This window comes from Heloderma suspectum, chromosome 4 (assembly GCF_057233095.1).
Source record: "Heloderma suspectum isolate Gila_16-S chromosome 4, 16-S_ref, whole genome shotgun sequence".
Lineage (NCBI taxonomy): Eukaryota > Metazoa > Chordata > Lepidosauria > Squamata > Helodermatidae > Heloderma > Heloderma suspectum.
In genome coordinates this window covers 67625528-67648020 of record NC_139461.1, presented here as the reverse complement: position 1 = coordinate 67648020, position 22493 = coordinate 67625528, and the positions used below count along the sequence as shown (strand labels likewise).

Sequence of the window (22493 nt, the reverse complement as noted above, 5' to 3'; positions counted from 1 at the left end):
TATCCAATGCAGGGTGGCCGGAACACGGATGCAATCCTCGCTTCCATGCTCCGTCTGCCCTGCAGTTTTAGCTGGACGGGGGGGGGGGGGGGAGTCTGTGCAGCACATAGGAAGCTGCATAACACGGCTTCCACAGTCTCCTCCCCAACCCCTGGGACTGCTCCCTTTTTGCCGTCTCTGCATTCCATTTCTGAGCACAGAGATGTAGCCGGTGTGGAGAGAACCGCACCAGCTTTGAGGGGACGGAAGCAGGGAACGTGGTTTCTGGGAACCAAGGCTCTGACCTTGGTTCCCAGAAACTGAGAAATCCTAGAGCCCTCTAGACAGTGTCTAGTGGCCATAGGATTTCTCCCTCTGTTAGTTTCAACTATTGGCCAAAGATAAAACCAAACCAAAAATTAGCTGTACAGAACAGCTGTACAAAATTATTTGTTGTATTTTAATTAACTTATTTATTTTATCGAATGCATTTCTCAGCCACCTTAAAGACTGCAGTCTTCCCAAGATGGCTTACAATATAAAACATATAATTCAATGGACATTACCCAATGCTGCCTGCACACCAGTGGGGCCTACTGCTAGTGCAATGGGAACCTAGTGGTTCCTAAAGTAATCAGAAACTAGCCAAAATGCTCATTTCCAGAACAGGGCAGGTCAGCAGAGCTCACAGAAGGGAGCTCCACTGACCTGTCCTGTTCTGGGAATCAGAGATTTAGCTTGTTCCTGTGGTTGGTTTAGGAAGTGCCAGCTTCCTGTACCCCCAGCAGTGGACCCTGATGGTGTAACAGAATGAGTGGAAGCACAGTGGCAATACTGTAAAATGCCCTAACAGTATAACAAGCTGATGAAATTATAAATTAATTTTAAAACCAATTTGTAACAGTAACTAGAACAGCATATATAATTAAAAAACCCTCTTTTATTAAAAGCCAAAGCAAAAAAGTAAGCTTTTAAAATTCAAAAACAACAAATGGAAGCAGCTATATATCTCATGGGAGAGAGTTCTACACAGCAGGAGCCACCACTACAAATATATGTATTTGCTTATTCTCCATAATTTATTCTGGTTCTGTGAATTTTAAAAATGAACCCTGAGATTATGAAAGTAAGGCTAAACACAGTTCTTCTGACTTCTGCCAGGTGTCAACTAAATATCCTTCTGGTGCAAGACTATAAATTCTCCACTGATAATTATTCAAGTGTATTTCTAGTTCTAGACGTTGCCATATCAAGTTCCTTCTAGCAGAGTGAGATTGCTTTTGTTTACAGATACATGTACACACATGTTTAAAAATCCCTGAACAGTTGAACAGCATAGGCCATTGACAGCAACTGATGGCTACCTGATTGGTGCATACAGATCTGAGGAATACTGGCCTAGGTCTCTTTGTTCCGAACATTGCTGTTATTTCCTATCTGGTTAGGGCCAAGGGCCTCAAACTGACATAAACAGAGGCAGTAAAACAGATGCAAGATGAATGCTCAAGCTTTTCATCCCCTGCTCATGAATGGTCAACCAACAAAAGGGGTGGTACTGAATTCATGTGAAAAATGAGAAGACATTCTCAAAGTGGCAAAATGGTTTATACATGTTGAATGCTTCTCAGAATAAAACTCCTTCTTCAGGGGTATTCCTCTTACCACCAACCTGCAACAATGGGCTCCTTTGAGTTTTTCCTCTACTTAATCAAACCCCACCCGCACTCCATCAAACTACTTTATATATGAACATGATTTTCACATGGATAAACACATTTGGCTCCCATTTATTTCTACTTTGGTACTTGGATCAGGCAATTTTCCCTATACCACATCAAAATCTTGATGTGGAGCAGCCCTACACATGGATAGTTTAGTGTGGTAAAGCCACTACATACCAGAATTTCAAAGTAGCCTCCACATACTGGCCATAATGTGTCAGCAGAAGAGAAAGTCAAAAGACTTCCTTGTTGCAGGTTAGTTGTAAGGGAAATACCAGGTGCTGGGCATGAATAAAACCACTTAGACACTTTGAGAATTGTTTCTCTTCCCTCCAATCTGGTTGATAATCTTTTTAAAATTGCCTCTTTGTAGCCAGTCTGGACCTATGAGAAATGGAGTGGCATAAACTACAGTTGAACACAACATGAACACTATCAAATTAAAAGTAGCTGGTTGAGAAGAATACTAATTGGCTGTGAAGAACCACTGGCATGTAAGTGATTCTAATCCATCTCTTCTGTAGAAGCAACCCCACCCCCACCTAAACCTCATGTGCTGATGTGCCTTTTTGAATTGAGCTATTTTCTATTTGTGTTATTGCCCCACCAAGAATAGATATTACAAGAGAGAGAAATACAATTCTACCACTTCTTAAACATGATTAAGAAGGAAGTTCTCCTCCCTGGATTTTGTAGAAAACACTTCAGAATAAACTGATGGGACGTGAAAAAGAAAACTCACATAGCCTCTGTACAACCCCATCCAAGAATCCATAGGAAACAGCTGAAGCATAACAATGAATGAATAATTTTAGTAGTACTGCACATATGACAAAATTACAAAACTTACAAGAAATAAACATATTGGAGAGGGAAATAAAGCACCTCAGTAGCATCACTTACTTCAGTCGGACTTGAAGGTTATTTGCAAGTTCTTGTTTGGCAGTAGTACATTTCTGTTTAATATCTAAAAGTTTCCTGTGGTTAGTTAACATAATCATCAATTGATTTGCATGACTCAAACACAGATCAGGTAACACAGAAGGATCTTTTAAGTTCTCTGCTCTCTTCTGATTGGCCAAAAATCCCTATGAGAAAAAATAATGTTAAAGTTCACTGGTATGTCAAAATGAAAACAAACATTTCCTGTCAAAAGAAAACACTTAGCACAGATCTCATTTTATTCTCAAGTGTTCAGTTCATTCCTTATTAACCAATCAGGCCATATTCATATAAAAACATAATAAAATGCCCCTCTTAGAAAGTGACACCAAAATAAGAAATATTAAGGAGGGTGATTATGAAAAAGCTAATTAAAACATTTCCTAGGGGGCTATTAAAACATTTCATAAAGTTTAGACAATATGTTAGCAGACTTAATCTTCTATGCCAGTCAATAATTTTCATTTCTCCCAAGCTCGTTGGACAAACTTGGCAGTCCTGTAGGATGTATCATAATCTGTACCAGCCAGTAGTAATAAGGTTACACTTAGAGAAGATTTGTTACTGGACCCAGCTGTTAAGGGCACAAGATATTGCTTCCTCAGCTCTGTGTACAGAGGACATTTCATTAAAAAGTGTACCATGTCCTCTATCTTGGGACAGCCAACTGGGCAGTATCCTTTCACACCATGGCGAACCCTATAGCGCACTTTCACCTCCCTCAACTGCAGAGAGTTCAATCTGCATTTAGTCAGAAGCCATCTCAACTCATATGAGCCGACAGAGGACAAATAGGGGACACCTTACCCAGGGAAATAATACTTGTATAGAGCGTACTGGAATGGCTCCCAGAAGTAGTGGCCATTGCAGTCTGAGTATTGATATTATGTAATCTTTTAGAGAACTCTTCTCAGGCACCATCATACCGCCATGCAAGCAAGTTAGCGATTATTCTCAAGTGATTTCCTATAGCTCACACCTGCCCATCTCCAAATATCAAGAAAACCAGTGTCAATTATTTATGCTCTCAAATTAGATACTGTACAGTATACGTATATAGTAATGCATTTCAATAAATCAGGGTGTCAGCAATCCCCCGGACACGTTAACAGCTGCCAGGACCCCTGAGCATGCCCTGCATACCCCCCTGGATTTCCTCCGCCTTCCGCCACTCCGCTACCACACTCATCTCCTCCACCTCCTGCCCAAGATTGGATAGACAAAAGGAGACTGTAAACTAGTATGCATGTTATGCAAAAAAAAAATCTATCTAATTTAGGCATGTCCAAACTTTGTCACATTAATGCCTTCTCAAATGTCCTGGCGCTGCTTTACACACTCAAAACAAAGAAATGCTCCATGCAGAATGGACAAATGTTCTGCAAACCACAAATTACTGTGCAATCCTATGCTTGTCTATACAGACGCAAGTCCTATGAGGTTCAGTAGGGCTTACTCCCAGTTAAAGGACTATAGGACTGAAGCCTTAATTACCAGCCTAGAATAAAAGTCTGATTTATTAAAACTAAAAATAACTGCATGACCAAGATATTAAAATCAAACACTTGCTAATGAAAAATATTGTTATGTCATAAAAGCCAAAAAAGATACGAATTTTACTTGTGTTTTTCTTACTATTGTAAGGACTTTTTAGTGAATAATTATTGTAGATATTTGAATTGTGTTTTTACTTCTGCATTGGTTTTATTAAGTTGTTTTGAATAATATATTTTAGGAAAGTGACGTGCATATAATAAATAACACTAAATGCCAAAAATTGCTTTTATCTATACAAATTATCATTTATTAATTATATTCTTCACCAAAAGCATCCAAGGTGGTTAACAATAAAAATTACATCAACAAGCCCACAATAAAAACAGTATGAATAAAATTGTCCATTTAAAGCTCAGGAAAATAAAATTGTCTTCACCTGATGCCAAAAAGCTAGTAAAGCAGGCAGCAAGTTGTGTCTGAGGGAGAGCATTCCACCAGTTGGGAGCCACCACCGAAAAGTATTTCCCTCAAACTTTACTCATCCACACAGGACAGTAGATATGCAGAACTACATCTGAAATCATTTTACATTTATAGTATGATGCTGAAGATTTAATTCTCTTCAACAATGATATTCACATAGTGATTTCAATTAACACAAACAGCCTGGTTGTTGAAAATTGTATGTGAAATATGTCCATTGGGGACACAGCGGACAATGGTTGGACTGCTGCTGACACATGACTGGGTTGTTAGCTGGACATTTGAATTGTTCTTATCACTCCTTCAGAAGTTCTGAAGATGAGCCTCTGAATAGGGAGGGAACATCACTCAAAGTCCCAGGCTCAAACCCTGGTAATACCAGTCAAGAAGCTTTAAAAGACTGTCTCAAAGACTGGGAAGCTATAGATAGTCCTCTGTGGTCTGATTTAGTATAAGGTAAACAGAGATTTTAAAGAAAATCAAATAACCTTATTTTCAATTAAAACACAACCAAAGTAAGTAGGTACAAGCTTCTAAACAGCTTTGCATTAGATTTATGAGTTGAATAAAAGTAGCCTTATGATATATTGCCACCTACTGACCATACCAATCAAAACCTAAGGGACAAATTTAATTATACAGTAAAAACCTTAATATGCTATATACACATATTTTACTTCTGTATTTTTGTTATATTTGAACTATGCACAACTGGCACCTCTATATGGAAAATAATATTTTAATTACTGGCATATTATTGATCTCTCTCACATGGGAAATGTCATTTCCCTAGTTATTTAAACCACTAAGAGAGCAATCCGATGGCCCCCTAGACAGCGTCTGAGGGACATAGGATTGTTCAGTTTCCTGGCTCAGATTGGAGACAGGGAACAGCACTCCCCACCCCCTCCACATCGCAGCCAGCAGAGAGAACTGCACTAGCAGCTGTTACGAGCTCACTGGGTCATGCCAGTGGACAGGGAGGGGAGGAGTCTGGGGATGCAGGGATCCAATCTATCCCCAGCTGTCCCCAGCCTCCTTCCCTCCCCCTCCCCAAAGCCTCAGCTAGACGGGTGAAAACACCCATCTAGCTAAAATGCCCTGCACTGGATACTCATAAGCCTCCGAGTTTGGAGGTTTATGAGTACCCAGGGCAGATCCCGTACGACTGCACTCTAAGTCAACTAAGACTCATCTTCTAAATTATTACATTGAGTTCAGTTAATACCTTGACATTATACTTTAGATTTACTTCAGGCAGAATCCAAAGAACAGCATAACTAAAGAGGGGTGCATGGGAGTGAGACAGCACCCCTCCATTGTCCTGTTTAGAAATTAAGTTCTACATGTTGGGCTAAACATGTGTGTGGGGACTCACATCAATGTATCTCTCTCTCTCTCTCTCTCTCTCTCTCTCTCACACACACACACACACACACACACACACTCCCCCACACTATCCACATACTGAGTGCGGACACCTGATGTCTGAAAAGGGATACCTACAAGCATTCAGAATAGTAATCTAAACTTGAACGAAAGAAGGCTGCAAAAAAGTTGAGACTAGAATAGGAGGCTTGGAAAACTTAAATCATGAGAACGATGCCTTATCAATGCCAAAAAGTTGTACACAATGAGTTTACATTCAATCTTCCTCCCTGCGTTGAGGCAGGACCATCCAAACTCCACCCTGATTCACAAAAAAATCTTTGCAGTCCAAAGCCATTGTTGCAGAGGAACTAAATCAGAGGTGGGCAACCTTTTTCATGAGTAATCTGTTAGGGGCTGCATGTTGTCAGTGAGCAGGGCCAGAACCAAAAGTGGGTGGGACACTCCTTTGCTCATTCTGCTACCTTCTTTTCTCTCTCTTTCTGCCATCCCCTTTTCTGTCTCCCCCTCTTCTTTCCCTGGCAGCCCACTGAGCAGGAAGGAACAGATTGCTCAGTTCTGGCAAGAGCAACTGCATGTGAAGGGCTGCAATAATTTAGGCTAAGGGGCACAGGTTGCCCATCCCTGAGCTAAACAGTTACACAATAGTAGTACCTATGGGACAATAAATCCAGGTGGTTTAAGCAACCAAATCAATACTGCTGTTGTAGGGAGGGCAGGGAAGCTGCTATGATTGCAAGAAACCCAATCTCCAATCGTTATCTAATCTGACATGGGGGAATAATTTTCCAGACCCCCATGCAATTATTAGTCAGTCCCTTTTACCTTCTATTGAGTTTGTCCTCAGGACTAACTTAATACCACTTTACAATTTATTTCCAGTTCTGGCATTTATCTCAGCCCTGAGTTATTGGATCAAAGAGGATCAAAAATCTAAAGGGAGAACAAAATGGTACAAAACTGGATCCTAAATGCAGGAACAAAAGGAAGATGGGAGATGACTACTTCATCACACTTCTTGCTTTTGTTTCCTGGTTTTGGTGTCAAGTTGAGTCCTTTTCACAACTTAAAAGTTTAAGTTTTGTTTAGGGCAGCTACAAGTGTCTGCCAAGAATTCGAACCAAGATGGTCTTATCTCACCTACAGAGTCCTGTATCCAAAGAACCAAACTAGTACAGTCAGGGCCAGAAATACTGGAAGAAGGATAACTGTTTTGACAGTTGGCCTCTGTACACCACCACATTGAAGGTGAAACACACCCAGATGGGAGTGAAGTCAGGACTTTCAGCTGTAATTCAAGGGGTTTGACAAAAGTGGGGCACTAACCATTCAGGAAGTACAGCCAGTGGCATACACCCCCCCCCCCCCCGTTGGTGGCTCATAAGTAATGGAACAAACCAACATCATTTCAAACTTAAGGATCGCCTTTAATACCTGGATGAAAATCCTTTGCAGTCAATGACTGCCTGAAGTCTGGAACCCATGGACATGACCAAATGCTGAGTTTCCTCCCTCGAGATGCTTTGCCAGGCCTTTACTGCAGCTGCCTGCAGCTGCTGCTTGTTTGTGGGTCTTTCTGCCTTCAGTCTTGTCTTTAGTGAGTGAAAAGCATGCTCTATTGGGTGGAGATCAGGTGACTGACTTGGCCATTGAAGAACATCCCACTTCTTTGCCTTCAGAAACTCTTGGGTAGCTTTTGCTGTATGTTTTGGGTCATTATCCATCTGCAACATGAAGCGGCGTCCTATCAGTTTGGCAGTATCCGGCTGAATGTGAGCAGAAAGTATAGCCCTATACACTTCAGAAGCCATCCTGCTGCGTTTATCAGCAGTCAGGTAATCAATAAACACCAGTGACCCGGTTCCATTGGCAGCCATACATGCCCATGAAATAACACTGCCTCCATGATGTTTGACAGATGATGTGGTATGCTTTGGATCATGAGCTGTTCCTTTCCTTCTCCATGCTTTTCCCATCATTCTGGTTTAAGTTAATCTTGGTTTCATCAGTCCCAAGAATCTTATTCCAGAACTGGGCAGGCTTTTTTAGGTGTTTGCTAGCAAAGGCTAATCTGGCCTTTCGGTTCTTGAGCGTTACCAGTGGTTTGCACCTTGTTGTGAAGCCTCTGTATTTACATTCATAAAGCCGTCTCTTGACTGTAGATGTTGACAATTACATGCCTACCTCCGCAAGAGTGTTCTTGACCTGGCTAGATGTTGTGAAAGCGTTCCTCTTCACCATGAGCAGCATTCTGTGGTCATCCACTTGAGTTGTCTTCCGTGGTCTGCCAGGCCTTTTGCTGTTGCTGAGCTTGCCAGTTAATTCCTTCTTTTTCAGGATGCTCCAAACTGTTGTGCTGGCCACTCCCAATGTTTTTTGCTATCTCTCTGATGGGTTTGTTTCCTCAGCCTAATGATGGCCTCCTTCACTCGGATGGACGCCTCGTTGGACCTCATGTTGGGAGTTCCAGTGAACAGCTACCAAATGCAAATGTAACAGTCAGAACCACCTCCAGGCCTTTTATCTGCTTGATTGGTCATGGGGTATCCAGGAAACAGGCCACCCCTGGCCATGCAGCTGCTTGTCAGCCATTCGTTCCATTACTTATGAGCCACCAACGATGGGGGTGCGCATATGCCACTGCCTGTCCTTCCTGAATGGTTAGTGCCCCACTTTTGTCAACCCCCTTGAATTACAGCTGACAGTCCTGACTTTGCTCCCATCTGGGTGTGCTTCCTTTCAACTTCAATGTGGTGGTATACAGAGGCCAACTGCCAAAACAGTTATCCTTGTTCCAATATTTCTGGCCCTGACTGTACATACTCCTAATGGAGTTTTAGACTGACAGCAGTACCCACCCACATCTTACGTGACAAACATTTTTTGAAACTGAGGGAAACTTTAAAAGTAGTTTTTCACCAGATCTGTTGCTCAGATGAAAGCTGTAAAAATGTCATTGGGCAGGACCAAACAAAAAGACTTCAGGACAAAAATCTATATAAAACTGAACTATAGGTGACTGCCACCTTTGTCCATTACTCTGCAGAACCTTGAATTAAAATAACACCATTGGGAATGCTCTGACATCGCTCATAATATTTTGCATTATTGTCCAGTCCAAGCCATTGTGATTGCATCAAGTATAGACAACTTACTGTCTCCATTAATTTCAATGAAGTAATGATTGCAAAGACTGGGTCCTTCCACCAAAATAAATGGAAAAGCTCTTGCAGATGGACAAGCTCTACCTTTGATTGGTACTCCCTTGCCAATAAACATTTCCTATATCAGCATGTCATTGTGTTTTGTTTTAATGACTGCTTCTCTTCATACACAGTTGTGCATATAGAGAAGACACATTACCATTTTCTCATTGGAGAAGTAACTCCCCTCCACCTGCAACAATCAGATCTAGTTTAACTAGTTTGTTGGTAACTGTGTTATCCAAAGTATCCATGTGTACCATAAGAAAGGCTGGTCTTCAAGTACATGTTCTGATGCAGTCCAACACGTTGCCTGGTATAAGTAGATCTAATCTAGAATTTAATACTAAGCAATGAATATTGTGATCTTACAAAAATAATTTAACACAGTATAGAGAAACAGTGCATCTCCACCTGTCACCCTCAATTCTTTTTAACAATAATCTTACCTGAGCAAGTTCTTTTTGTTCATTTACCAGTCTGCTACAGCTAGCTATCATCTGGTCCAATGCGTAAAGCCTGTCCTCAAGTCCCTTAATGGCCTTCATGTTCTGATTATCTAATTTGGCAATCGTTTGTCGACAGTCTGCCAAAAAGGGCTGAATAATCCTTGGATCAAGCTGAAAAACAAGGCAAATGGCAGGAATAATCACTCTGACTGTGAAAGATATTACAAATGGGGAAAAAAATCTATGTACATAACTTTTCAAATTCATTTAAGTTTTGTCTGTGAAAAATCCAATATGGTTTGAAAGCCTGCAAATGTTAAACAATTTTAAACTAATTAATAAAAACATAAATACTCCAATTAGTCCCTTCCACCATCAGATTAATGGTGTAATCCTAATGCATACTTACTTTAAAGTCTCACTGTGTTCAATGGAGCTTACTTCCAGGGAAGTGTGTATAGGAAAGCAGCCTTGGTTTCTTTTAAACAAAACAATGGTCTCTTTAACATATTTATTCGTTCTGGTCTTTTTGGTTAAGTCAATCCTCAAAAGTTTACCACTTTTAGACCATGTGTCCATCATGTATTTTACAACCTCAAGTATTTGGTAAAACATACCTAGGCTTCCGGGACTTAGAAGATTCAAAGTATCTCTCCTTATACATGTTTTGCACTGGTCCTGCATATTCAGAGTTCGTCATGTGTAAAGACACACATCTGTGCCACCACAGAGAAAGACCTGTTCTGTGGCCACCCATTTATTTAATTTATTAATTAGTTTATACGACCACCCATAATTTCTAAACAGAAACGTTCTGATTTGGGTTTCTGGAAATGATCAAAGAAGCCAGGAAGATGTCTGACTTCCAGAACTTTCGTTCCCCACACCACCACCACCCCAAATGGAGTAGAAAGAAACACAAACAAAAACAAACATAAAAATCTTATTTGCCACATTCCCATAAAGACCAGGTTTTTGCTTCCTCCTATGTCACATCTCACCCTATTCAGTAGGGTCCTTCAATCCTTTGTGCAGCATTTTCAGGCGCCTCTGGGGGCTGCCAGATAAATCCACTTCTACAAACTCCCTTCTGCTAGCACAACATTGGATGGAACCCTGGAGTGGAAGCTTTCAATCTCCTTCTCTTGCATGCAAAGGACAGCATGCAAACCCAAAGCTTGCTATGGGTCACTGTCTTATTGACAGACATGGCTTAGCATTACATCTTAACTAGTTCACAAGAAGAGATACTAGGAGCGTCTTTGTCATCATAGTTTATTCCACTCCTTGTCAATACCATACTAAGTTTTCAATACAGGTTTTTAAGAGGCTATTTTTCCATAAAATAGTTTTCAAGCTAAGGGATTGGATCCAAACTTCCCATAAATGTAACTTCACTGGTGGAAGGAAAGGTAGTGACTTTTAATTATTTCCCCTTCCCCCAGCAGCCAATATGCTCCCCAAAGATATGTTCTGGAAAGTTATGGGAACTTTCTGAAATAGCATAAGAGGTGATACTGGAGGCTGGGGGGCAAAATCAGCAAACATTGCATCTCATTCCTCCCTGACTCTAGCAGAACTCTCCGCTAGATCTAATGCCCTTGTGTTTGCAGAAGCATGAGTCTAGATCCAAACCTATATTTTTGGAGTACATGTGTTATGACAACATAGTCAAATCTTAAAATGGACCCAAGTTTGGGTTCCATTTTCTGATGGCAACAATAGCAACAATTGGCCACACCTGGGTTCTCAGGAGATCAGCTGATGAGAAAAGAAAGAGAAATGACCACCTCTGACTGGTGCAACTCCCAGAACAGAAAGCAATCTCTGTTCATGAGCAGTGGGCAGCCTTGTTTTTTTAGGAGAACGCAGCAAGAACATGATATATTCCTTGAAAAGATGAAAGAAAGAGGAATGTGGGAGGTTGCTCAGTAGGCTGGGGGTGGGGATCGAAGAAGGTCACCTTCCTACTTCCTCTAAAGCCTCTGCTGGATTAACGTCCCATCTTGAAGAAAAGGGGCCCTTCCATTTGTGGAAAGGCAACTCTGGATCTAACCTCTTTATTTCTAAGACAAATAGTTAAAAATTGTATCATGATGGAAAGCTGTAATTCAAAATATTATAAGAGAACACAATGTCATTCTTAGAAGTATTAACTTACTCTGCTCATAGAATCAAAACATTTTCTGACCAAAGATTCAACATCATTAGGTCTATCTTGAACATTTATCCAGTCTAAAAGGGAGACATTGAAAGAAGGCAAATCATTCTCTTTCAGCTCCACTGAAGCATCACTGTCCTGGACTGAAGGATTTGGACTGGCTTCCCTAATTTCATTCACTATTTCAGAAAGTGTGCCATCTGGGGCTGGGTGTTCTATTGATTTGCAAAATGATGCTAACAGAGACTGCTTGTTCATTTTAAGCCTATCAGGAGAATGTATCACTTCAGCAGACTTCTCATTCTCAGTGTCTTCACTTTCTGTCCCTCCATGTTCAGCAGAAGAATCCAGTCGTTCTAAACATTCCCTGTAACTATGTCTGGTTAGGCACTCCAGCAGTGGGATCTTGGCCATAATAGAAACAGCAGCCCCTAAGCTTGGGAAAAGAACACACAAAAAACCCATATTAAGTATAAACAATCAAAGCTACAGTGGCATACATTTTACAATATGCTCTCTAAAGTCTCCACTACAATTTTATACTTAAGCCTTCCAAATTCAACCAAACAAATTAAGAAATTATCGAACAATCGCGTACTAAAATGTATTTCCAACTGCACTATGACATTGGGTTGTATTCATCAATAACCTTCTGCCAGTGGAGTGGATACCACAGGCAGATCAAGATGCCATTCCAACAGCCTAAAAAGTAATTATTACTATTGTTTAATTATTTGTCCAAGGAGTATGTACAAAAAATTTGAAGGGTAGATTTCAAAGCACTTAAACCTGTATTGTGCATTGCTTAAGAGAAATGAAACCGTGAAGGCTGCAATCCTATACACTCTGGTGAGTAAGCGCCATTAAACTTCTGAATAGACATATATAGGATTGTGCTGCAAGTTATACTATGCTTTAATTTTATTCAACCATTCACATAAAGAGGTTTCTAAGTATTTGCCCACAAATGCAGCAAACACTCACCCAATTGAGAAATACCCTACGCATTTTGAAGGAAAAAAAATAGGAAAGACAAGTTGCACTTCTTCCAGTGTGATGCTGTACATATTGAATTCAATGAGACTTACTCCCAAGGAAGTGTGCATAAGTGTGATTCCAAAATCCAGTATCCATGTAATATAGTTAGCATTATTTGTAATTTCACCTAGTACAACCCTCCTTGACATCACAACTATTGTGTTAAATAAAATTTACTATAAATGTACAAAATCATAAAACCTTAGTTTTCAGTAAAATGACAGTGTAGAAGTAACTTCTTATTGAGGAGTCTAATGCAAACCTACTGTGTAAGTTTCAGCTTAATATCGTCTATGGACTGCAGGTAACTTGAATATGCATTTTCAAACTTGAAAAGCAGCTTTTGGTAAGAATATGTGCAATCTTCCAAATTTGCCATTATGGCAGCCCAGCCTTGGTGCTGAAGATGTTCATCATGGACCAGACCTTCACAGAAGGAACAGAGTTTCTTGGCAATCTCATACATTTCCTGTACCAAAAAAACATTACAAATATCAATGTGTTATCACTCCAGACATTCATATTTACTTGTTGAAAAACTGATACAAAATAAGAAACATTTCCAAGATAGGCAATATGGAACACTGAATCATTAGCGGGGGGGGGGGGGGGGGGAGATATGTGATTCTTAGGTGTAAAGGCTTTATTCAAGATCTGCACTTTATGGACCTGCAAAATAATATTAAAAATTATTCTTTTGAAAGGGTCTGAAGGGATATACCAGCTGAAATATATACGACTTCCAAAAGCCCGCAGGTTTAATTAGGCAAAATCAGAGGGAGAGATGAGAAGCAGGGACCACTTGTTACCAAGGGAGCATACTACTCTGCCATTTTGAGTATTTCCCTAGCACCTTGACTCCGAATTAAATTTTGTCTATGAAGGTATACTAAACAGAAACTTATGAAGACAGGACAAGAAAGCAGCAAGTACGTACTGGCTGTCCTATGCTAGCACAGTACAAGAGAGTGGTAGTCATCCACTGGCTAGTAAGCCTGAGACCTCCAAAATATGTATGTGACAAACTGGACAAACAATGAACTCCACTGTTGCTATACAGGACATATTTTCAAAACATTGGAAGACAATTCCTGCCTGCTTCCCCCAGCCCACCCCCCCAGATCAAAAGAGGGGCAAGGGGATGTACTTGATGCTGAGAATTTAGGTTTCTCACTATGGATGACTAATGCAAAAACGTGCAGAGTGCAAAAGGAGGTCGTGTGCAGATGGTCACTAACCTTGCTGGATACTAATGAGTATTAATGGGTCATTAGAACTGGTGCCTAGGTTTGCTTTTTTACCTTCTCCCTCCCCATTCTCTTTTCCTTTTGTGAAATGTCTTTTAGATAGTAAGCCTGCAGACAGGGACTATCTTAGTTTGTTACTGATCTTATGTAAGCCATTTTGGGAGTCTCTGGGGCTGAAGAGGAAAACAAAAATGTGTTACAGGATATAAAATTTCCATTAAATGTACCTCAGGCTTCTGAAGTCAGTCTTAGGGACCAGAAGCCTACCACCACTATAGTTAAAAGTTGACAAAATGGGCCATGGTAAAAGAACAACAGAGTACTCCAAAGCATAGTCCTTTCCAGCTTCTGTTCTAACAGAGATTAAGACTAGCAATAGGCACAATGTTAGAGAAGTGTGCATTGACAGCAACTGTGCAAATTTTTAAAACATATATTCAGGGGGAGCAAGTTATTTGTAATAGCTTCAGACCCTTTGGGCATGCCAAAGGACTTCCTACCATGGAAGAATACATCAGTAACACTAAATTCTTAGATACTCTACATTTAAAACATTTTGTTTTAAAAATTCTGACACAACCAAGACTATCCTTTAAAAAACACATAGCAAATGAGCATTCATTAAAAGCAGTAGAAAGAAAAAGCCTCTTGATGTGCAATGTTGGACAATTGTAAGTTGTTGCACATTGCACATTACCTTAAGCTCTGCTACAATGAAGAGGCCTTCAGCTATACTCACCCCACAGTAAAAACTTTTGATGACATAGGCTGAAGAGAAGCTATTTCCACATATGGGAATCTAAACTCTCAACTACGGCTACTAGTGGAAATGTTTTATCTGTTCTTTGCTACTCTGCAGCACGTTAGCAATGAATCTATGTGATAATCAAAAAAGTCTTAAAAGCAGTGACTACCCACTCTACTTTGCAGCTGCTCTCTCCAGTAGATTTCACTGAATATGAGAAATTATCATCTTTCAATGAGGATGACCCTACAGCCTAGCGTCTGTAAATGAAACTGACTAGCACAGGCTCAGGACAAACAAGAAAAGTACTTTTCCTATAGAGAACTAAATTAAGAAATGCATTGTCACAGGATGTTATGATGTCCAGGTTTAAAGAAATACATGTAGAAAATATTGCCATGTTCAGAGACAGTATACCTTTGATTACTAGATATCAGGGGAAAACAACAGAATGCGGCTATTTAGGAACATAGGAAGCATCCTTATACCATTCGTTTATCTAGCTAGGTATTGTCTCCAGGGGCAGTGACTCTCCAGGGTCTGAAGCTGTTTCCCCTAACCATCACTTGCTACCTGATCTTTTTAACTGGAGATGCCTGGGATTGAACCTGGGGCCTTCTACATGCAAAGAAAGCACTGTCTCTACTATTGACCCATGCTTCCCTCCCCTTTTCATCAGGTGCTGCTTTTCAAGTTCTCTGAAGTATCTGGCTGGCTACTTTGGGAGATAGTGCTGGACTAGATGGACTTTTGGTTTGATCCAGAACTGGATTCCCCACTACCAAAGATTTTACCCACTCAATCAAGGAAAAATGTATGACATCTGTTCTAATCTAAGCATGTAAAGTGCACAGCCAAGTTTCTCCATTCTGCAATTACATGAAAAACTCATGTAGTGTTCGTACAACCCAGGTGTCTACTACTCCCATAAACAGCACAGATAGCATTTGCATCTGATATGCTGTTTCTCCACTCCTCTCCCACATACACCTTTTGATACATCACTATTGTATCACTATTGCAAACATTCAAAAAAGAAAAATATAATTTAGGAAGACAGACACACACAAAAAAATGGAACTACTAAGGGCTGGTGCAGATGAGGTTTGCTGGGCATTAACTAGGACTAAAAGATCACAATTCCATGGGATCACACTTTTCCCATCACCTCCCTAGTCCATTCCTTCTTCCACATAAGTTCAACCTGTCTTATATACCCTGTTTGTCATTGTATCTTACTGGCATTAAGCCTAATTGATACAAACCTGGAGCACTCTGAAACTTGCTCTCAGAACCCTGGATTAAACCATCAAAATCTAAAAGATACTAAATGTTTAACCCCCACAAAATGAAACAGAAGACAATCAAAAGTAAAATATTTGTATCATGAAATGATGCTTCAACAATCTGTCAGACTAGCTTCTATTTGGGAGATTTTACTGAGTACTCAATGCTTTAATACAGTCCAACCGTTTAAAAAAAAATCTGAAGTTGCTTACTACAGCAAGCTGTGTCCGTGAAGCTACTGTGTGAAAAACTGCAGGCATCATAAGAGATTCTTCAACTTTTAATTCCATCTCATTTTCTGCCGAAAACGTCGTTTTGGGGATAGCTGGAGGGCGTTCACACAAGATCATTTCTTTGTTGAAGAGAAAAATTGGGTTTGTGTCCTGTATTAAAATAAAACCTATCATTATTTCCTTGCCTTCCACACTTTTTTAAAATGAAAGAATGAAAGCTGAAGTGAATATTTACCGTTCCAGCACTGTAACTACAGACTTTCCTATCAGCTGCCATACACTCTCCTCCATTGACAACCAATACCTGATGCTGAATAGCAATCTTGTACTTGGTTTGGATTGCCTGTTTAAGATCTGCCACACTAAGTAAAATGATAAAAAAGAACTGAGTATCAAAACAGTTTTGTAAAAGTTGCATTTACTATTACTCTAAATATTAAATACATTATATAATGCCAAATATCAATTATCCAAATTTCAGCTTCCTACAGAAAATTAAGAACAGTGGCAATGAATTCACCCACCGGAACAGATATTCTATCCAAGGAGCCATCCCAGGTTTTTAAAAACTAGACAAAAAACATAAATCGTCACCACTGCAGTTACTATGACTTAAATACAGCACCATCTCCCTTGCCTTACAGAGCTACTGGCAGAGGATAAAGAATCTCAAGCAAGGACAAAACAGATGGGCTCTAACAAAGTTTACAATATCTCATCTACGTAACAGAAAGTGCACGTATTCAACAGGTTTTGATATTCCCCAAGCACTACAGAAAAGTTGTAAGACTACATCTATATGTGCATTTTAACAGTAGTTTTGCTGTAACTCTCAGACCCAAAACTTTGAGATAGTTTTACTATGATCGGTCTAGCAACAGACTCCTATTAAAAGACCAGAAGAGATGCTCTTACTTCTGTACTGCAAGTTCCGTGTCAAAGGTAAGAGTGGTTCCAGTGTTGACCAGAAATACATATAACTTCATGTTGACTTCTTTAGGTTCCTCAAGTTTACACCTTTGACTTAGTGATTATTTAGTAACTGCAAAGAAAGCCAAGGATTAGTTTCATAAATACACATAAAAATCATTGTCACTTTAAAAGGCCCTCAATGTCAACACTTGAGGCATAAATGAGACCTTTCATGCAGAAATCCTTACGTGCAGCTATGAATTGTGAAGTGTGTGTGTGTGCGTGCGCGCGCATGTGCACAGTCCCTAACAAGCATCAAATGTAGCCCTTGGGGCTGAAAAGGTTGTGCACCTTTGAGCAGGGGATCGATCCAAGACAGAGTATGCATGTGGTAATCCTTTACAGGAATTATCAGTTCAGCTGTTACATCCTGGGAACTGGAAGGTCAGAAACAGTGGTGTTAATGATCCTGCTGACTCCAACAATCACTACACAGCAGTAGGAACTAGAGTTTCACTGTACTAACAGTCTATCCAGCCTCTTCCAATTTGGTCTCTTGTATGCACACAATGACTGACCCAGACACTGGTAACTGGGTGTTGTCCTGGGACACGTGGATGGTATATGCAAAACTCCATGGATGTGCTCTCCCTGCTGGCTGGATGCAGGATATAAATGCATGTGTCTGTGTGTGTGTGCGTATACACATACATGCATATATATTACACACACACGTGTAAATCAACAGCAGATTCCACACACCGAGTGTTGGCATTGCTTCCACAAATTTATCTTTCTGGACAGGCCTGCTAATAATAGTGACCAATAATACCAAGTTTCCGAGAAAACAAGAGTAATCGCCTCTTCTTGGTGGGATCACTGCCCAGCCGAAGCACACTTGTCAGATCGTGGGGGTGGGGCTTCAGAGTAGACCAGCGAGAGAACCTTTTCTCTCTTGGCATAAATAGTGGGCCTGGTATGGATCTTTGGCATTGCTATCGCTGACTTTCCACCTACCCGCCCAAGTTTGAATATTTGTTACTGCCAGTTGACAGGGACTGGAAGGAATTTTACCCACATTCATGTCTGCTCTCAGAAAGGGGAGGGGGTTTGTGTTCCACATAGCAATATTAGTGGTTTGTCATTCAGTTGTATTGCTGAAATTCTGTCATGGACACTAGAGGCACTGGACCAAATCCATATCAGGTACACATTAGGATGGGCTCCCCACTCCCCAGTGATGGATCCACTTGGAGGATCTTGGGGTGAAGCCTCAAGGCCTCTACTCAGGTGCTAGAAAGCCAGCCACACACCCAGGTTGTGGGGACAGCTCACAATATCTGTTTGAACCAAGGAGCCCAAGCTTCTTGACAGCCCTATCAACATTTGCCCCATCAGATGAGCTGTATGGTGATGTTGCTTAGCTTTCCAATGACTAGATGCTTGCCCTATGCCAAGCCAAACTCTGTAGGCTGTACAAAGTAAAAGCTGCAGTCATTTCTAACCCACACCTATGTATGTCTATGTATGTATGTATGTATTTATTTATTAAATTTATTAATTGCCCATCTGTCTGGTCACCCAGCCATTCTGGGAGATGTACAATAATAAAAACAGTTTAAAACAATAAAATTCTACATTAAAAACATCATATTTCTAAAAATAGCCTAACCCACCCCAAATGCCTGCCTGAACAACCATGTTTTTAATGCATGGCGGGAGCTCATTAAAGAGGGGGCATGGCGGAGTTCCCTAGGGAGGGAGTTCCACAGAGTGGAGGCCACCACAGAGAAGGCCCTCTCTTTCGTCCTCACCAGCCTAGCTGTCCTGGCTGATGGGACAGAGAGAAGGCCATCCGAGACTGATCTTGTAAAGCAGCCTGTCTGGTGTTGCTGGAGGCACTCCTTGAGATAGGCTGGGGTGGAACCATATAGGGTTTTAAAGATCAAAACCAACACCTTGAATTTGGCCCGGAAAACAACTGGTAACCAGTGCAACTCGTTCAGCACCGGAGTGATGTGATCACGCCGGCGGCTGCCTTTAATCAGGCAAGCCGCCGCGTTCTGTACCAGCTGCAGCTTCCGAACCATCTTCAAGGGTAATCCCACGTAGAGCGCATTACAGTAGTCTAAATGAGAGGAGACCAGGGCATGTACTACCGATGGGAGCAGATGGTCGGAAAGGAAGAGGTGCAGTCGCCGTATCAGATGGAGTTGATACAGCGCTGTCTGGCTCACAGGTGACACCTGAGCCTCCATGGACAGCTGGGAGTCTAAAATGACCCCCAGGCTGAGGACCTGGTCTTTCAAGGGTAGCTGTACCCCATTCAACACCAGATCAACATCCCCCAACCTCCTCTTGACTCCCACCAAAAGTACCTCAGTCTTGTCAGGGTTCAGCTTCAGCTTATTCCTCCCCATCCAGCCACTCACCATCTCCAGACATTTGGACAGGGATTCTTGCTCTGTAGGTCTTGCTCTGACACTTCCAACCCCACTCCAAAATGTGGGCACAATGTAATTCACTTAAGCCATGTTTTGAAGACCTAAGAGGAACTGCTGATATAAGCTGGCCAGAATCACTGCCATGCCTGAGCAGTCAGGAGGAATCATTATAATGCATTTGTTTAATTAAAAGGGCATCAGAACACCAACTGAGACTTTTCAACAATAAAATAAAAGTTAACATGAAATCCTATAAAAACAGCTGTTGTGAATCATATGTTAATGAGTTTTATTTTGAAATCTTTGTTTTCCTGTGTGAAATTGCTTACCTTCAGGCACTGCACGGAGGTACCACCGTCTTTAAGAACAGCTGGATTTCAAAACAATTTATTTTCCTCATTTGACTTTGGCAAGAGAATGAAGTTTCTATTAAACACAGAGCATCAAAGACCTGTAAAGTGAAAAAAGGAATACAGTTGTGAATATTTGTGCAACAGGTAGCTTGTTAACAATGGCAATTCAAACTAGCATGACATTGCACTTTAGAAACTACTAATACAGCACATTTATTTACTGCCAATGGTAAACTTTTTGTGCTGTACAGAACTAAAATACCGTAGAGCCCCTTCCCAGAACATTTACAATATATGGAGAACAAATACAATATATTTACAATAGATGGAGAAAACTAGGTGACAGCAGAGAAAAGAAAAACAGTGGGAGATAATAAACACTAACACTGAAAATGCCATTTAAGTTATTTCAGCACTGCATAGCCAATAGAACAATTTTACCAAAGCTAAAATAGCAAACTCACCCTTGTAAGTCAGTCTACTTCCTGACACATACCTATACCTAATTTGCCACACAAAGGCATTCAGGAGGATGGGAGACTAAGACCAATGGTCCATCCATCCAATACTGACAAAGTGATAGGGGCAGAAATCTTTCCTGAAGATTGCATCTGGGGCAGTTCATGGGGGATGGATCAACCAACCATTATTAACTAAGGTAGCTAAATGGAATCTCCCTGGACAGAGGTTACATAACTCTGTATCTGGGATGAAGTTCCTGACAAAACTAGCAATTATAACACTTGGTCCTACCTAGTTTTTTAATCTGTGTGATGTTATAGAAAATGGCAGCATTTGAAAAAGTTAACACTAGATCATTTTAGACCACATAAGCAATGCTCTGTGACTTGGGCTGAGTTAAGGTAACCCACATTCTTGAAGAAAACCTGCAATTTGTATAGTTTATGCAAATTAAGCACATATTTCTCAAGTTTACATGGTTTGTTCTGCTAATTATAGGAAGGGGACAAAACGCTGAAGGGGACAAAAGGGGACAAAACACTGCCTCGTAAAAAAATCATACTGAGTGCTTCCCTCCAACTTGAAGGTTTATTTATTATTTAATTAAAATATGTAGCATGCCCATACACTTATGGAAATTCTTTTCTTTTAAAACTCTGGTATGTTTTCCCCTGTGTATGTAAAAAATCACAGAATACACCCAGTTTGAACATAATGACCTACCATAGGTTAATAAATTAACCCATAATTAGTCAGGGCTAAACACACGTTTGCTGGTAAAACCCTGAGTTGTTTATCCCTCAACAACCCAGAGTTCTAGGTTCATACACTGCAACAAACAAGCCAAGAACAGGGGTGGTCCTGGGTTGTTTGCTAAACCGGATGCAAAGCTGTGAGTGGGTGGGAGGAGGTACACTTGCTCGCAGCCTCAATGACGTATAGGTTGTTGCTATGTACAAACTAGGTCACCATTTAACAAACAATGCTGATTTTTATAGCATGACTACTATTTTACCTTGAATCAGTATGTTTATTACATTTCTTCATCATTTTTAACATGTAGTGTTTAGAATCTTTATTTTGCAAAAGTATTTAACATATACAAAAAAGGCATATAGACCTAAAAGACTACAATATCACAGCTACTCTATGTTCAGAGCACATATTTTACTCCATTTTAGACAACGTAACACCTAAAGTATAGTTAATTTCACTGTGTATTTCTGCTGCAGGTTGAAAACACTGCTGTCATCAATATTACCTGATTTTGCTTCCACCAACCGTTCCAACAGCAAGTCTCTGCCAGACTCATCAGTAAGTGTTTAGGGTTGTAATAGAGAATATAAAGAGATTAACATGCAATTCTATCCTCAAGTTACATTGACCAGATAAGGATAGGATTGCTGGTGCATCTCTATCAGTGTAGTGAAGATACAATGGTGTAATGACATTGTTACACCATGGTAACTTCATATCAATGCTGTTTTAAATGCATACAGTTCACAACTGGGGGAAGTGGGCAGAGAGATGGGAGTGTAGTGGGTGACCAGCACAGCTGGCTTCCTACCCTCCCCACCAGGCCTAGATCCTGTATATACCGCTGGCACATCAGCAAAACAGTTGTCACCTACTAAAGACAATGAGAACACACACACCTCCTTTATCTGCCCCCCCCACACACACACACATACACACAGAGAAGATCCTGACTAACACTGTATTCAGTCACACCACACCAGGAATATATACACCCCAATAAGGAAACACAGTTCATAAGGTACAAACGGCCACTTCACTCTGCCCTCATGCCTAGAGAATTCAGAATATACAAATGGGGACTATGCACAAACAATATATAGCCAAGGCTAACAATTAAGTAGTTCAGGCAAAATAGATAATCCTTCTAATCTCAGACCCCATACACCAGCATTCTCCAACCTGGTGCCCT

The 22493-nt window shown here is 40.6% G+C and overlaps 1 protein-coding gene across 8 annotated transcripts in view; it reads right to left on the bottom strand.

Annotated features, from left to right (window-relative positions):
- The window catches only part of RB1CC1 (RB1 inducible coiled-coil 1), a 90077-nt gene that overhangs the window by 57027 nt on the left and 10557 nt on the right, over positions 1 to 22493 (bottom strand). For 7 of the 8 annotated variants that reach the window (XR_014790117.1, XR_014790116.1, XR_014790118.1 and 4 more), the window contains 8 exons: positions 20060 to 20181; positions 17290 to 17416; positions 16610 to 16736; positions 16354 to 16524; positions 13129 to 13331; positions 11825 to 12260; positions 9664 to 9834; positions 2604 to 2788 (listed from right to left, as the gene is read on the bottom strand). Coding sequence is in view for 5 of the 8 variants with exons in the window: in XM_084849568.1 (XP_084705694.1) it covers positions 2604 to 2788; positions 9664 to 9834; positions 11825 to 12260; positions 13129 to 13331; positions 16354 to 16524; positions 16610 to 16736; positions 17290 to 17360 (1364 nt within the window). In the remaining 3 variants the exon portion in view is untranslated. Of the gene's footprint in view, positions 1 to 2603; positions 2789 to 9663; positions 9835 to 11824; positions 12261 to 13128; positions 13332 to 16353; positions 16525 to 16609; positions 16737 to 17289; positions 17417 to 17637; positions 17724 to 20059; positions 20182 to 22493 lie in introns of all 8 variants that reach the window. The other variant, XM_084849567.1, reaches the window with a different exon arrangement.